This window comes from Typopeltis vanoorti, chromosome 6 (genome assembly GCF_054136105.1).
Source record: "Typopeltis vanoorti isolate ZY-2024b chromosome 6, IOZ_Tvanoo_1.0, whole genome shotgun sequence".
Taxonomy (NCBI): Eukaryota; Metazoa; Arthropoda; class Arachnida; order Uropygi; family Thelyphonidae; genus Typopeltis; species Typopeltis vanoorti.
In genome coordinates this window covers 12019202-12035630 of record NC_143554.1, presented here as the reverse complement: position 1 = coordinate 12035630, position 16429 = coordinate 12019202, and the positions used below count along the sequence as shown (strand labels likewise).

The 16429-nt window shown below is 35.5% G+C and overlaps 1 protein-coding gene across 1 annotated transcript in view; it reads right to left on the bottom strand.

Moving 5' to 3' along the window:
* Positions 1–16429, bottom strand: part of LOC150105293 (F-box only protein 21-like) — a 159389-nt gene that overhangs the window by 20947 nt on the left and 122013 nt on the right. The window contains exon 10 of the mRNA XM_090394671.1: positions 3184–3254. Within this exon, the coding sequence (XP_090250797.1) occupies positions 3184–3254 (71 nt within the window). The remainder of the gene's footprint in view (positions 1–3183; positions 3255–16429) is intronic.

Below are 16429 nucleotides of genomic sequence, written 5' to 3'. Positions count from 1 at the left end.
TTTACTACGAAGGAACTGTCAATATCCTTTTTTTCTTGTCCATGACTTCTTTAATGTCTTGCATCCACCATGGCATTCTTATTTTTGCATACTTGCAGAAAACTTGACCACTTAAAACTTCTTACCTGAATCAATCAATGTTTTCTTCTGTGTAGCACTGAAACTCCAAAATTCGGTTCTTGTTTTTTAACCATGTAGTTCCTAGACATCTCTTACATGAAGATCATCAGCAGCCAGTGCCTTAAACAGTGATCTCTATATCATCCTTCACTGGGACAAGGATAACCTAATCACTTTTTATGCTACCAAAATACAGTCCTGCCTTTTCTCTTGTAAAAGGGATCTCAGCTCACTTTCCCCCATCCTCAGTAATACACACATCACCACACAGGATGAACTCTCTCCTTGGACTGACATTTACCTCCAACCTCTCTTGGCACATAAATCACATTAGTAGCCACTTTAGCTTCTAAAAACTAGGCATTCTTTTCTACTCAAGAAGCTATTTTACACCTACCCAGTTACTAACCCTTTATAAATTCCAAATTCACCCATCTCAGAATAATATACACACATTTGGGGTGGTACACCTAAAACATCCTTAAAAATTCTTGATGCTGTCCAGAGGATAGCAATTCAGATCCTTTCCTCACAGACTCACTTTAACCTGTATCTCACAGATGGTTTCAGCTCTGTGTCTCTTCTACAAGTACTTCCGTGATCACTGTTCCAGTGAATTGGCAAACATCATTCCTCCACTTGCTGTTAGGCCTGTTAAAACAGGAGCAGCTGCTGTCCAACATCTCTTTAGAGTACAACTGCAAACTCATCAAACCTGCTTCTCCTCTTTCTCATTTATTCCATCTATCTCTGACCTATGGAACGGCTTTCCTCATGATGTGTTTCCCAACAATTTCAATTTACAGCTCTTTAAAAAGAATGTCAATAGGTTTCTTCTTTCTCAACCCTCATCTACACCTCACACACAGCACTGAGGGGCTATAAGTTCTTTTACTTCTTGTCTGTGTGTGATTAAAAAAATTCTCATTCTTTTTTTATATTTGTATAGTTGATCTACAGGTTACCTGTAAAAGTTGCTCAAATTTAATTATTTAATTTTTTTTTTTTTGTAAAGACTGTTCTTTTAAATTTGATTCTTATCCTTCTTAAAACTAAATGATCACTTCCAATTTCTGAAGGAAGAGGAGAAGGGGCACTGTCAAAACCATAATGTGGCCTTGACAGTGTCCCTATATGGAGAAATATATCCTCATGATTTCTTCCCAAAAATTTCGACATAAAACTCTTTAAGAAGAATGTCAATAGGTTTCTTCTTTCTCAACCCTAATTTACACTTCACATAGAGCACTGAGTGCTATAGATTCTTGTACCTCTTGCGTGTGGGATTAAAAAAATTCTCATTCTTACTTTAGTAATATTGGTATAGTTGATCTATAGTTTACCTGTAAAAGCCACTCAAATTTAATTCTTTTTAAACCTTTTTACATGCTGTTCTTTTAAATTTGATATTCATTCTTATGATACTTAAAACAAGGTGATGGTCATTTCTGATTTCTGAAGGAATGGGGGGGGGGGGCACTGTCAAAACCATAATGTGGCCATGACAGTATGCCTTTTCTGCATACCATACTACTCAAATTCTTCTCAATTTAAATCCTAGTTTTAATTTAATTTTTTTTGGAGGGAGGACAGATGGGCGTGGGTGCCTCAAGATGGAGTCAGTGGTAGCAGAATTACATGCCAGCTGATCAGAAAGCTGCCTGATGCATTTACAATCAAGTTCAATTCCATATATACCTATGTGGCAGGTGATCTGTGAAGTTGCTTTAGTGCTGTATTTTTGAATGGTAAAGGTTCTGAATCTATATAGTATGCTGCATATCCTTGATGGTATCAAGGGAAGATATTTATATTAGACATATTTTACTGTAACAAGTGCCTTGTTAGTGAAACAGCAGTCTCCTTACAACATTTACTATTATTATACTGGCAACATAGAAAAAAAACTGTAAACAGTTTTCATTCATAGGCCATACTAATGGAAAAAACATGATGGATAAAAATTTTACCTCCCAAACGGGCAGCTTCAATATGAAACACTGATTCAATACATCATATTTATAATTTATTTAATGTAATGTAATTTATAATGCATGTTTTTAATATTGAAAAAGTAATAAATCCTCTATTAGTTTTTATCCTCAAAGAGATTAGGCAGAGTTCCTTTAGCCCTATTTTTTTTTTTTAAAGATAGGTGGACAGGCAGTCTTTGCTAGTGAGCTCAAGTTAGCGCAATAAACCAAGGCGTTTCAGAATAGCGAGAGAACAACAGAGACTACAGCCACAATCTCAGAGCCCTAACATTCATATTATTGTCTGTAGTAGTGCAAATTCTATGGTCAATTTTTTTGAAATGGTTAAAATCTCTAAACACCTTTTTGTGCATCCCAAAGATCTAACTTGGAAATGACCAAAGAAAGGCCTAGAGAAAGTTCTAGCCAGTGATTAGAATCAAAGCTATATTAATCTTTCTTCAGGCAGCCTCCAGCTATGTAAAGCAAATCTATTGCTTTACACAGGATTACAGGGAAATTTAATATTTAATTTAAATACTACAGGACCATAAAATAAGTCTACCAAGTCTTCTGAACCTTTATGTAATGATGTGTTCATATATGAATGTTATTTTATATTATCAATTGCACATGCACAAAAAAAACTTTGTTTCCTAGCAGTTTTCCTTGCATACTATGGTTGACTCTCACTATAGCAAACATCACTATAACAAGCTAATGAAAAATCCTGAATGAAGTCCCATAAGCAAAATGCTATGCTAAGAAATTCACTATAGCAGACTATTTCCATGCTCTTTTACAAGTTCACAATAGCAAGTAGACTACTGTAAGATTAGCCATAATTCACCTTCCACATATTGCATCTTACTTTGCTTCCCATAAACCCAGCAAATGCTTAAAATGTCTGTTATATCTCTAAATTTGCTAACGTGTGTGTGTGTGTGTGTGTGTGTGTGTGTGTGTAGTTTCTAGCTGGTCTGTCTGTTTCACAAGATAAATGACCCAAGATTTCAGGATGTAAAAAATCCTGAAATCTTGGTTAGGTTTTTCCACATATAATTATGCAAAAACCAAAATAAAAACTTACTTCTTGTGTTTCATAATCATTCCAACAGCATACTGAACACTAGGATTTTTAGTTCTGTGCTTTACAGTTACCTGAAAAAAAAAAAAATTCTGTATAAAGCAACTTGCATAAGAAGTTTAAAAACAAACATCTGCCAGAAACAAGTTTGTTATTCAATACTTAAAACTTTCAACTTACTTTCATGGCTGGTATCACACACCAAGCAAGGAAAACAATCACTAGGAGTTTATATTTTCTACTCTAATTTTTAATTAATCTAAATTGTGAGATGGAAAAAGATCTGCAGATAATTTCTGACAAAATAGAAATTAAATGATTGTGTGTGTGTGTGGGGGGGACCACTTTTCTTATAAGTCATATAAACAAGAGGGCAGATAGTGGCAATTTAATCTGAGAATAAGTGTATGTGTAGCAGCAGAGATTTGGTATTCATTACTCACATTACAGCATTTAGGTAAAGATAAAATGGCTATTCAGTGATCTAAAACTAGAACAATATTAGAACAACAAGAAGCGATAAGAAATGGAAATTATGTATCATAAGACATGAACAAGTACTAATAATCTCATGAATGAAAAAAAAAAAAAATTTTGCAAGACTCAAGCAACATGCTGATACTGAGTACTGCTTACTTATGATTTTGAGGGTATCCTTTATCATGGTGTTTAGAATGCAACACTCAATACAATATTACAATAAAAAAATCTCAAACTTCATTCAGGACATCCTTTACTTAAGTGTATTGAACCATATTAAAGAATCATTCTTAGTTTAGACTGCTTTAAAATGAAAAGTGACTTAAGATTTGCGAAGTGTATGCAGCTTTTGCTATTATGTAAATACCACATTAGTATTGCCAAAACTTGGTACTTAAAATTTTTTGAAATTCACAGAAATAATATGTACCATAAACATCCTTTGTGAGTTTAACTTGATGAGTTAAGATCTTAGTTTTCCTGTAGGGACCAGGAGCCAGCTGAAGAAGTTTCTATGAAATAAGAGAGAAATTAGTCAAAAGACTTAAGTAGCTAAATAAAAAACAGTGTTCAAACTCATTTTAACTTAATTAATTCAGGTTAGAAACAAAACTGTTGATCAAAGATTGGAAACTACAGACATGGTAGTTTTGAGAAAAATTACAGGAGAGAACAGATTTCATCAATGGCAGAATTGTATTAAAAATGATGATACTGGGAAGGAACCTGGCATTGTAGACATTCAGGAATGTTTAAATAGAGCTAATCATCTCAGGTAACATGGTCACTTATACAGAATGGGAAGAAAGAGTAATAAAGCAGGTGTTTAATGTCAAGGTGGGAGGAAAAAGACCCAGAGGAAGACCAAGATGTAGGTGGATTGATGTGGTCAGAAATTCCCATGAGACTGAAATACAAAAGTTGACAATACTGGTGGCATATAAGACTATTCTGGAAGACAAGAATTGATAGGAAGTAAATAATAATATAAGCTTCATGAGTTCAAGGACAATTCATCAAGGAAATTTGCTGAAAACATTTTTTTTGGAAGTTTATTTTCCACTTGATTATACTATAATAAATTTAGTTTAATCCTTTATCCAAGTGTCAGCAAATAAAGTTTGCACCTGAAGAATCTTCAGGACTGAGGCAATTCGTAGTAAAGGTAGACCAGCTCTCATCACCCCTTGTCTCAGTATCTCCCATAATGCAAAGCACATCTCCTTGCAGACATGTATAATGCTATGCATTAAGGGAAGGGCCACTACCCAGACCGGTTTTGACCTTTATTGAGGTCTTCTCAGTGGGAGCCAGACCCATAAGTGGTGATACTAAGGTAGAAGCAACGGAGAGGTCATATTTATCTATAAGAGTTGCCAAAAGGTGTACCACCTATTATTAAATTACTCTGGATTTAGAGAAAGATGTTGGAAGTTTATTTTCCACTTGTTTAGACTATAATAAATTTAGGTTAATCCTTTATCCCTTTTTTATATATATATATATATATACACAGTGGTGCCTTGGTTAACAATGGCCTCAGATAACGATGAGCGGCTGTAAGAAAAAAGTCTCTTGGTTAACGACTCTCGATTATGTGAACCTCTATCCGATCTAAAAACCCGGAATTTTACGATCGCACTCAGCCATGCGCGGGAAGACATTGTCAAATAGAGAACAGCCACACAGCATAACTGTGAAGCTCAGATGTTTGACCCATCATAGCCAGCTGTTTACGTTTTCCATTTATCGTTTCTTTTCCTGTAGTGCACTGTGCTTTATTTTAAAATTTGTGGTTATAAATGCGTTTTATGATGAAAATGAGAATTTAAGCATTTATTTTTTATGTATTGGTTCATATAGACAATAAATCGGCGGGTGCGTATCACTGTTCGTTCACCATCAAAAGGCAAAATGAAATCTCATCTGTATAATAATCGTTGTATCTATAAACTGCTAATCAGTGTATGTTATGGTAAGTGCTGTATCTAATATCGTCACCTTACAAGCAAAATGCACTAAGTCAAAAATTGCAGGTTTCGAATTTAACTGTTAACTACTGACGAGCTAAAAGAACTTTTCAAGCAGCAATGTGAAGAAAAGGAAATTTCATCTGAAGATGAGGATGGAGAGAAAGAACTAATTACAACTGTTGAAATCAAAAATGTTTTGGCAAAGTGGGAGGAAGTTCAAAATATTGCTATGAAATGGAATCCAAACAAATCTGAGGTTATCAGAACAGCAGATCTATTTAATGAAAAGTCCATGCAGTTTTTCAGAAACAATTTAAAAAAGAGGCAGAAGCAAACCTAGACATGTTTTTTACAGGTCCATTTGTCAAAAAACTTCAAAGTGAGCCCAATTGTCCTTCTAGTGAAGATTGATAATTAAAAACTGTTTTCATGAACAATTCATTTTATTAATGTTAATTTATTTGTAGCAAATACATATACTGTATAATAAATAAATGATATTTACCATATTTTTATGATTTTAATTTTAATATGTACTATGGTCGTGGGGAGGAGCCAGAACAAATTAACTGATTTTCAATTAAATCTTATGGGGAATCGCGCCTTGGATAACGACGGTAAACCTGGAATGGATTACCGTCATTAACCAAGGCACCACTGTATATATAATTTATAGAGTTGCCAAAAGGATTATATATATATAATCCTTTTGGCAACTCATATAGGTAAATATGACCTTTCCATTGCATCTGCCTTAGTATCACCACTTATGGGTCTGGCTCCCACTGATGAGACCTCAATAGAGGTCAAAACTGGTCTGGGTAGTGGCCCAGACCCATAAGTGGTAATACCAAGGCAGAAGCAATGGAAAGGTCATATTTACTTATACGAGTTGTCAATTAAATGTAGTTTAATCCTTCATCCTTTTGTTTATATATATATATAATTTATAGAGTTGCCAAAAGGATATATATTATATATAATCAATGGATCTGGCTCCCACTGATGAGACCTCAATAAAGGTGGAAACTGGTCTGAGTATTGGTCCTTCCCGTAATGCATAGCATTATACATGTGCAAGGAGATGTGTTTTGCATTATGGCAGATACTGAGACAAGGGGTGATGAGAGCTTGGTCCACCTTTACTACGAGTTGCCTCAGTCCTGACGATACTTCAGGCGCAAACTTTATTTGCTGACACTTGGATAACGAGTTAAACTAAATTTATTATATGCTGAAAACATTATTTGCTAGAAAATTGAAATGATATTGCATTGATACCAATGCACAAAAAGTAAATACAGTGCAAGATAAATTTCACAAAATATAGTTTTTTTATGTATTATTTGTATGGATTTTAATTATATTTTTATTCTTATACAATGAAAGCAATATATTTTTTGATCAGTGAGTTTCCTAATTTCTGTTTTGTTGTAATTTTTATTCAATTTAACCTGGTTCAGAAATCCTGCTCAAATTCCATGACCAAACAAGGAAACCACTCAAGCCACTTCAGGTTTCCAATATATTAGCAGTGCTGTAGTTTCATATCAGATGATGAAATTCGTCTCTTACCTAAAAACAATTACAAAGATCCGTGCCCATTGCGAATTTCGAATCCACAGCTCATTGGTGGGAGAGGGTATGCTATCTAGTTGGCTGTTAATGACATGATATTTCTGATTACAGTTTATTTTTGAATGTTTAACAAGAGAAGTAATTAATTACTTATTTCACTTTGGGAGCATGCATCTATATATATATATATATATTCATATTTTTATAAACTGACTTAGATCCGAGAGATGAAGGGAAAATTTACAAACAAAATAAAGGATTAGCAATCGACAGCCCCCTATCCCCAATACTAGCCAACATCTTTTTTGAAGACTACAAACAAAAGGCAATCTCCTCATCTACTCTTAAGCCAAAAGTCTGGCTGAGATATAGATGACATATTCCTTATCTGGGAACACGGTACTGATAACCTTCACACTTACTTAGATCACTTGAACAACTTTCACCAAGACATCAAATCCATGGAGGTTGAAGAAAATGGGTCTCTTCCTTTTCTGGAAGTAAAACTCACCAAGACATCTGATGCCATAAAAATCTCCACACACGGGTAGATACCGGCATGCATCTTCACATCACTATTCAGGACAGAAAGTGGGTATCATCTCAACTCTAGCGCATTGTGTCAAATGATGAAGAGCTAAAAAATGAACTACAACATCTGAAAAGAATCTTCACGAGTAATGGCTACTCTTCAAAAACTATTAACAAGCATCTATCAAAACAACTCAGAAACAAAGGACAACCCCAAAGGTTATATCTCCTTACCATAAGTCAGCTCGCTCTCTAAGAAACTAAGAAGAATTTTAAGAAAGTTTAACATAAAAACGTGCATCTTTACTCTTCCCAAATTAAGATCAATTATAAGCAAACAAAAACCAGCTCACAACCATCTACAGTTCTCAGGAGTGTACAAAATTTCGTGCGACTGTGGTAAGCCATACTATGGCCAGACTGAGAAATCCATCCTCCTACGTCTCAAAGAACACCAGAGAGACATTGCCTACAAAAGAACTAGAGCAAGTGCCCTGTCAAGCCATATCCTGTTTTCAGTAAACACAAATAATGAAGGCCGTCAACATAAGATAAACTGGACAACAACTTCAAACCTTCATATATGCCATGACGAGGTAGAACGCCGCATAGTCGAGTCTAAGGAAATTGTTATGGACCCTCATCATATAATCTGTAACCTTAGTTACAATTTACCGGACTCATTCAACTCTGCTATTAGTTCTGGTGCACTCGTGAAGTCACATGCATACAGATGCCTAACAATAGAACTTTAACACGGACTGTAGCTCCAGTTCAAAGTTAACTGAAGTTTATAATAGTTGAATTTCAGTGACACAATGTTTCTTTATAGTGTTTTTTATGCGCTTTCTGTGTTTCTTAACACCTGAAGAAGTCAGCCTTCCGACGAAACATGTTGCGTTGTGATTAAATTTAATTGTTTGTTCTAACTTTCGGATCTAAGTGAGTTTATAAAAATATCAACATATCCCAATTCTGAGTTAATATACCAGATAGTCATATATATATACATATGTCAATAAAGAAGACTGAATATAAAACTTAAAATTTCTTAGTGTTATAAAATACTAGTATTGGAGGAAAAGGTAAAGATTAGTATTGCACTCGCAGATGGCAATTTAGCTTATGCTGCTTTACATAGTGTTGATAGGGTTTACGCAACTTTATTATCATTTTCTTTATTATAATTACTCGGAAGTGAACCTATGATCTTAAACTAGCTCTGTAAACGATAGTAGTGTACAACATGTCTTTCATATGCAGGAAAAGTGGAGTCATTTTCAAAATACATGTGTATTCCATAACTGGAACATGTCACCGTCTGAATTAGTTCAGATAAAAAAAAATATCACACCTGGATGGATGTCTAAATGCATAGTGAACGGTTAGAAGAATAAATATTTTTAAATATTGTGCCTTTTCTCCTTAACTATTCTTAAATATTTTATTCTCTTTTTCTCCCATCTACATGTTAGGCCTACTGACCTGTTACAGAGCTATCTTACCCTTCTAAGTCGTGTCAGTCCCGAGGATAAAGTGATTAGCCCTATGCCTCTCGGTATATTCTATGGCTGTAGTTGTATGCGTTCATGGGACTAATTTGCTTGCTTGATGGAGAAAAAAACCCTGCTGTCCATGCCCAAGACCGGCTAACTTGGTTATGCCTGTGAAAGATCCTTAAGCACCACGTCGGTGACGGGAATCAAACCCAGGACATTCCTTCCCCAGGCATATGGTTACGAAGCGCATAGCCCTTAAATATTTTATTCTCCCTAATAACCATTCTAACTTTTAACCCTAAATATTCTTAAATATGGTGCTCTTTCTCCCTGACCATCCTGTCCCAGTTCTATAACAATTAATATTCCATCTACAGAGCCTGTAGTAAGAAAGAATATTAATAACTTTATACAGAATAAAAATTTTCAGAAAGCTACATATAATCGAAATATTATTATTTGACACCTCCAGGGAGTCCAAGGACTCATCGAGGGATGGCACCTGCTCTACAACTCCGTCTCCACCATTCAATCACCAACTGACCCCAACTACACTAACGTCATCTACCACAGCCCACCACTGGTATTTCCACAGACAATCACAAACATCCATGCCTATGCCAGGATTCAAATCTGCAGCCTTTTGGCTGGAGAGTGGATACATTATCCAGTCGGCCAACCAGACTGGCTATTTTTTAAATATTTCTTCTTTTTTTTCCACATATATCTGCAATGAATAACTTTATACTGAATTAAACTTTTCAAAAAGCTAAATATAATCGAAATATTAAATATTTTAATATATCTGCAATATATTTAAAACAATTTTTAAAAGAAATATATTTTTAAATATTTCTTTTTTTCACATATATCCGCGATGAATTTTCCCGCAAAGCTCGTCTGGACACGAGCTTCATATACTATGATCATAGTATCAGGAATTTGATCCTATCCAGCATTTGACCCACTCACAGTACTAATGCACTATATGTTTGCAACTGTGAGTGCAATTCACATAAGAAAAAAAGAAGAAAAAGAAATAAATAAATAATAAATAAATTAAAAAAAAATAAAGTAAAAAATTAGCATTTTGAATTTCCCCCTACATACCTTATAACATGGCTTTTCAATATCAACACAACTTATACAGAGATCCTCATATTCCAGTGATCCCTTGCCAGTTGCTAAAATAAACATGTGGTCTTCACTCATATTTTACCCAAACCTAGATTGTTACTCACCTATTTCCTTGAATGATATTTTTAAACCTTTTTCATGAGTATTCTTGCATTAATGTTTTATGGAACATAATTCTCACAATCAATTTTATTTCCTTTTTAAGCATATTTTGGTAAATGAACAAACAATTATCAGATTTATGTTGACTATTCATCTGTTCTAAGGCTGCCTGGGTAGATACTATTAAAACTCAGAATGTGAAATTCATATAAATCCATGTCAAACTGTCAAATTTTGTTCCATTTGGACCATTTAAGGAACAAAATATGTTGACATTATAGAACAGAAAAAATCTGCACTAGCTGGTTGGAAATTAATAAGGAACTCAAAGAGTTTCATGCCGAATATAGTAGAAACTATATAAAGTTCGGCGATTCCAAGCATAAGCAAATACCTGGATACTGCAGCAACTGACCCTTAAGGTAGTGCAAGCTGAGGCAACTCATGTCTAAGGTGGAGCAAGTTCCAATCACTATTCTTGATATTTACCCATAATGTGAACCTAGCTCCTAGGAGCTGTATTACTGTTCTACATTATGAGAGAAGGTCAATACCCAGACTGGTTTCAACCTTTATTGTGGTCTCATCAGTGAGTAGGTAGACCTAGTTAATATCAAGTTTGTAGCGAACAGAACTTACAACCCTTCTATGAGTATTGCCAAGAGGTGTCCTAATAAATTATTAGATATATGAAGAGCCAAAGGCTTCAATTCGACGACATTAGACTTGTTTAAGTTAAGGGATATTACATCCCATATCGTTTCTTAGCCGAATAAGGAACTCAAAGAGTTTCATGCCGAACATAGCAGAAACTATATAAAGTTCGGCGATTCCAAGCATAAGCAAATACCTGGATACTGCAGCAACTGACCCTTACGGTAGTGCAAGCTGAGGCAGGAGCTAAGTTGATATTATGGGTAAATATCAAGAATAGTGATCGGAGCTTGCTCCACCTTAGACATGAGTTGCCTCAGCTTGCACTACCTTAAGGGTCAGCTGCTGCAGTATCCAGGTATTTGCTTATGCTTGGAATCGCCGAACTTTATATAGTTTCTACTATATTCGGCATGAAACTCTTTGAGTTCCTTATTTGGCTAAGAAACGATATGGGATGTAATATCCCTTAACTTAAACAAGTCATATTTGTTTAACTCGTCGAATTGAAGCCTTTGGCTCTTCATATATCTAATAATTTATTAGGACACCTCTTGGCAATACTCATAGAAGGGTTGTAAGTTCTGTTTGCTACAAACTTGATATTAACTAGGTCTACCTACTCACTGATGAGACCTCAATAAATTAACTAGGTCTACCTACTCACCGATGAGACCTCAATAAAGGTTGAAACCGGTCTGGGTAGTGACCTTCTCTCATAATGTAGAACAGTAATAGAGCTCCTAGGAGCTAAGTTCACATTATGGGTAAATATCAACAACAGTGATCGGAGCTTGCTCCACCTTAGACATGAGTTGCCTCAGCTTACACTACCTTAAGGGTCAGTTGCTGCAGTATCCAGGTATTTGCTTATGCTTGGAATCGCCGAACTTTATATAGTTTCTACTATATTCGGCATGAAACTCTTTGAGTTCCTTATTCGGCTAAGAAACGATATGGGATGTAATATCCCTTAACTTAAACAAGTCATATGTCACCGAATTGAAGCCTTTGGCTCTTCATATGTCTAATAATTTATTAGGACACCTCTTGGCAATACTCATAGAAGGGTTGTAAGTTCTGTTCGCTACAAACTTGATATTAACTAGGTCTACCTACTCACCGATGAGACCTCAATAAATTAACTAGGTCTACCTACAAAGGTATTTGCAATATACATGAAAATATATTCATATGGTTCAATTCTAGATTCAGTCAGATTTAATTGATAGTAATAATTATGCACTGAATGGATGGAGTTTAAGGAAATTGTGTGTTTAGGATCTCTATTAAAATTTGTTGAGTTATTTCAGACCATCTATAGTGACAGAACAAAATATTATACTGAGACTATTTAATTAAAAAAATATTCGGCATGAAACTCTGAGTTTCTTATTCGGCTAAGAAACGATATGGGATGTAATATCCCTTAACTTAAACAAGTCATATGTCACCTTTGGCTCTTCATATATGTAATAATTAATAAGGTATTTGCAATATACATGAAAATATATTCATATGGTTCAATTCTAGATTCAGTCAGATTTAATTGATAGTAATAATTATGCACTGAATGGATGGAGTTTAAGGAAATTTTGTGTTTAGGATCTCTATTAAAATTTGTTGAGTTATTTCAGACCATCTATAGTGACAGAACAAAATATTATACTGAGACTATTTAATTAAAAAAACAGGTCAACATTTCATGCATTACACAAGTAACCTTATGGTAAAATACACAAGCCGGCAACTGAATTACAGCACATCTGTGGTTTGGCAGATTCCACAAGGTGTTGGATTGAATCTATGTCTACAACATTCCAGGCATTCACCAGATAGTCTTTTAAATGGTTCTGATTTGATGGAAGAGAGCCTCATTCCTGGATTTGTTTTTCTAACATGTCCCATATATTCTCAATGGGGTTCAGATCTGGGCTTTGTAGTGGCTAGGGAAATTGGTGGAAGTTGGGGTCATGCTTGCTGAACCACTTCTGAACAATTCTTACGACAGTGCCATTCATGAAACAACCATTGCCTGCTGGATAAAAAAACCCAGCAGGCAACTTGATCACCAAACTCTATGCTACTGTCGATACAAAACAAGGTGTACCGTGACATCACATTACTTTTTTTCAGTCTTAGTGTCCAGTCATGGTGTTCCTGACACCAATGTAGATGAACTTTCTGGTATTTAATAGAAATCAGTGATTTCTGTATAAGCATTTGACAGCCAAAATTGATCCTCTTCAATTCCCTGCACACAGTTCGGTGAGATATGGGCCAGGAACAGCTTACATTAAACGCTTTAGTCAATTGCTGCTTAGAGGAAATTCTGTTTGTCCATACAAGCCATCTCAGATGACGGCAATGCTTGTCTACGAGACATAATTGTGATCCTGAAAAATGTCTCAGGATCACAATTATGTCTCGTAGACAAGCAACTCCCCCCCCCCCAGTGATTTAAACCCCCGAGATATCGTATATTTTGAGAAACTAATCAGCTCTGCTGTTTACAAAATTGTGTCTGTAGCCAGATGGGTAATCACAATAAGCCATTTATTGAACTTCGAAAGATCCTTTGATTTTTCCATTGTGATCAAGTATTTTGCATATAGTTTGCATAAGTAGTGTTTACATATATCTGCATAAAAGGTTTCTAAATGAAGCTGCCAGTATGTGTACCATTGTAGTGTAATGGTATGATTATTCTCACAACTTACTCCGAACTGAAAATTTTCGAATTGTATATATTTGGAATATGCATACATTGGTTCAGTAATCTCCATTCTTGAAACTGGGTTTAGGTTTGCAGGTCGATGTTTTGGCTATAATTTTGCTTTCATTTTTAAAACAATTAAAAATGATAATACATCCCTCATCATTATCATCAAATTCCTGCCATGTACCCTAAAGGGGTGTACAGGATATGATAGTACTACATGAAAAATTTACATCATTACTAACTTCCTAACTACAATTTTCCACCAAATCAGTCTGTTACTTGTCAAGACTAAAACGTTATTAGACCTTATATTTCTATAGTCTAAGGCACATTGTACCGTATCAAACCACCTATATCTTGGTCTTCCTCTGGATCGTTTTCCTGCCAAACTGACAGAAAACACTTGTTCTGCTAATCTTTCCTCACCCATTCTGTTTAAGTGACCATACCACCTGAGTAGCTCTGCTAATGCATTCCTGGATGCAGACTAGATCTGTTCAAGCCTCTAATCTTCCTCAGGACTCTCATATCTGTGGCCTCTTGGTCTTTGGTCAAGTGTTATACTTCTGACCCAGCTCTCAGATCCATAAGTTAAAACTGGTTTGAACTTTGTCTTGTATACAGCTAATTTAGTGTTCCGACTAATTTCCCTATTATTCCATATGAATTTATTAAGTTTACTTCCTATCATACCAGCTGTCCGCGGGGTTAGCCTAGTGGCTTTGCGCTTCACAACCATATGCCTGGGGAAGGACTGTTCTAGGTTCGATTCCAGTCATGACGTGAGGAGCTCAAGGATCTTTCTCAGCCATAGCCAAGTTAGCAAGTCATGGGCGTGGACAGCAGGGTTTTTTCTGCCAGTTTATCTGGTGTTTTTCATCCTGCAAGCAGGCAAACCGGTCCGAGGACACACACACGGATTACAATCAGGAATATTCGTCAGCCTATGCCAGTTCTGGAGCCTGGATAAAATTTGGGGGAACTAGATGGTACAGTGAACTCCCATAAAAAGGGGGAACACTGTATCATAACACGGAATTTATTTATTTACCATACCAGCTATCATGATTCAGTTGTCTATTTCCATATTTAATTTACCATCTTCACTAAACATCGTGCCTAAGTAGCTGAAATGTTTTACTTGTTCCACCGGTTCTCCATTCACAACACAGTTGACATTTTCGATGATTCTGCATATTTTCATTATCTTTATCTTTTTATAGCTGACCTTCATACAATATCTATTACAACAGTTATTCAATTTAGTCAGGGAATCTTGCAGACTGGTAGCAGATTTATTTAGAAGTATAACATTGTCTGCATAAAGCAAAGAGCTGACATTAACATGTAGAATTTTGATATTATGTTTAATACCACTTTCCTTCATAATGTAATCCATATAGATAATGAATAACAGAGGGGATAAAGTACATCCTTCTCTGACACCAGATTTAATATTAAACCACCTTCCTGTACATCCTTCAATTCTAAATGCTGACTTACAACTCAAATAAAGACTAAATATTGCTTGATATAATGCGCCACTGACACCATATAACTGTAGCATACTGAACAGCTTCTCTCTTGGCATCTTGTCATATGCCTTTTCCAGATTGAAAAAATTTAAATACAGATCTTTGTTATATTCCCATGCTTTCAACTATTTGTCGTAAAGTGAAGATCTGATCCTGACAGCCTCTATTTGGTCTGAATCCAGCTTGTTCTTCATCAAGCTTTTCTTCCACAATTCTTCTCAACCATTTCTCAAGTATACTTGCATAGATCTTGCCAAGAACGCTCAGTAGGGAAATACCTCTGTAATTCTCACATTCAGTTTTATTTCCCTTTTTATATATGGGTACTATTAGAGCTCTATTCCAATCATTGGTAATTCGTCCCTCTGAACTATGCAGTGCAGCCACTGTAAGACTTTTATACCACCATACTTCAGCATTTCTGGTCGAATATCATCTACTCCTGCTGACTTTCCACATTTCAAGCCTTTGATGGCTTTTTCTACTTCAAGTATGGATATGTTTTCCTGATTGCATATCTAGAGACAAATGTAAGAAAGCTAAACAGTGTGTAAAACTAGCTAAACAAAAGTCATGGGAGGACTTTGGCAAGAATATAGAAAATAAATATCAAGAAGGTGGCAAAATATTCTGGAGGTTGTTGAAGAAGCTTAGGAATGGAGGAAAGAGTGCTGTAAAAGGAATTAGAGATGATAAAGGTGAAATGAAAACAGGAGAAAAAGATATCCTTGAAGTATGGAGTAATTACTTTGAAAAACTGCTAAATGAAACAAGCAGTGATGACAGCACAGTGATAAAAAACACTGACCAGGCATGCAGTCAGGAATACATATCCATACTTGAAGTAGAAAAAGCCATCAAAGGCTTGAAATGTGGAAAGGCAGCAGGAGTAGATGATATTCGACCAGAAATGCTGAAGTATGGTGGTATAAGAGTCTTACAGTGGATGCACTGCATAGTTCAGAAAGCCTGGACAGAGGGACGAATTCCCGATGATTGGAGTAGAGCTCTCATAGTACCCATATATAAAAAGGGAAA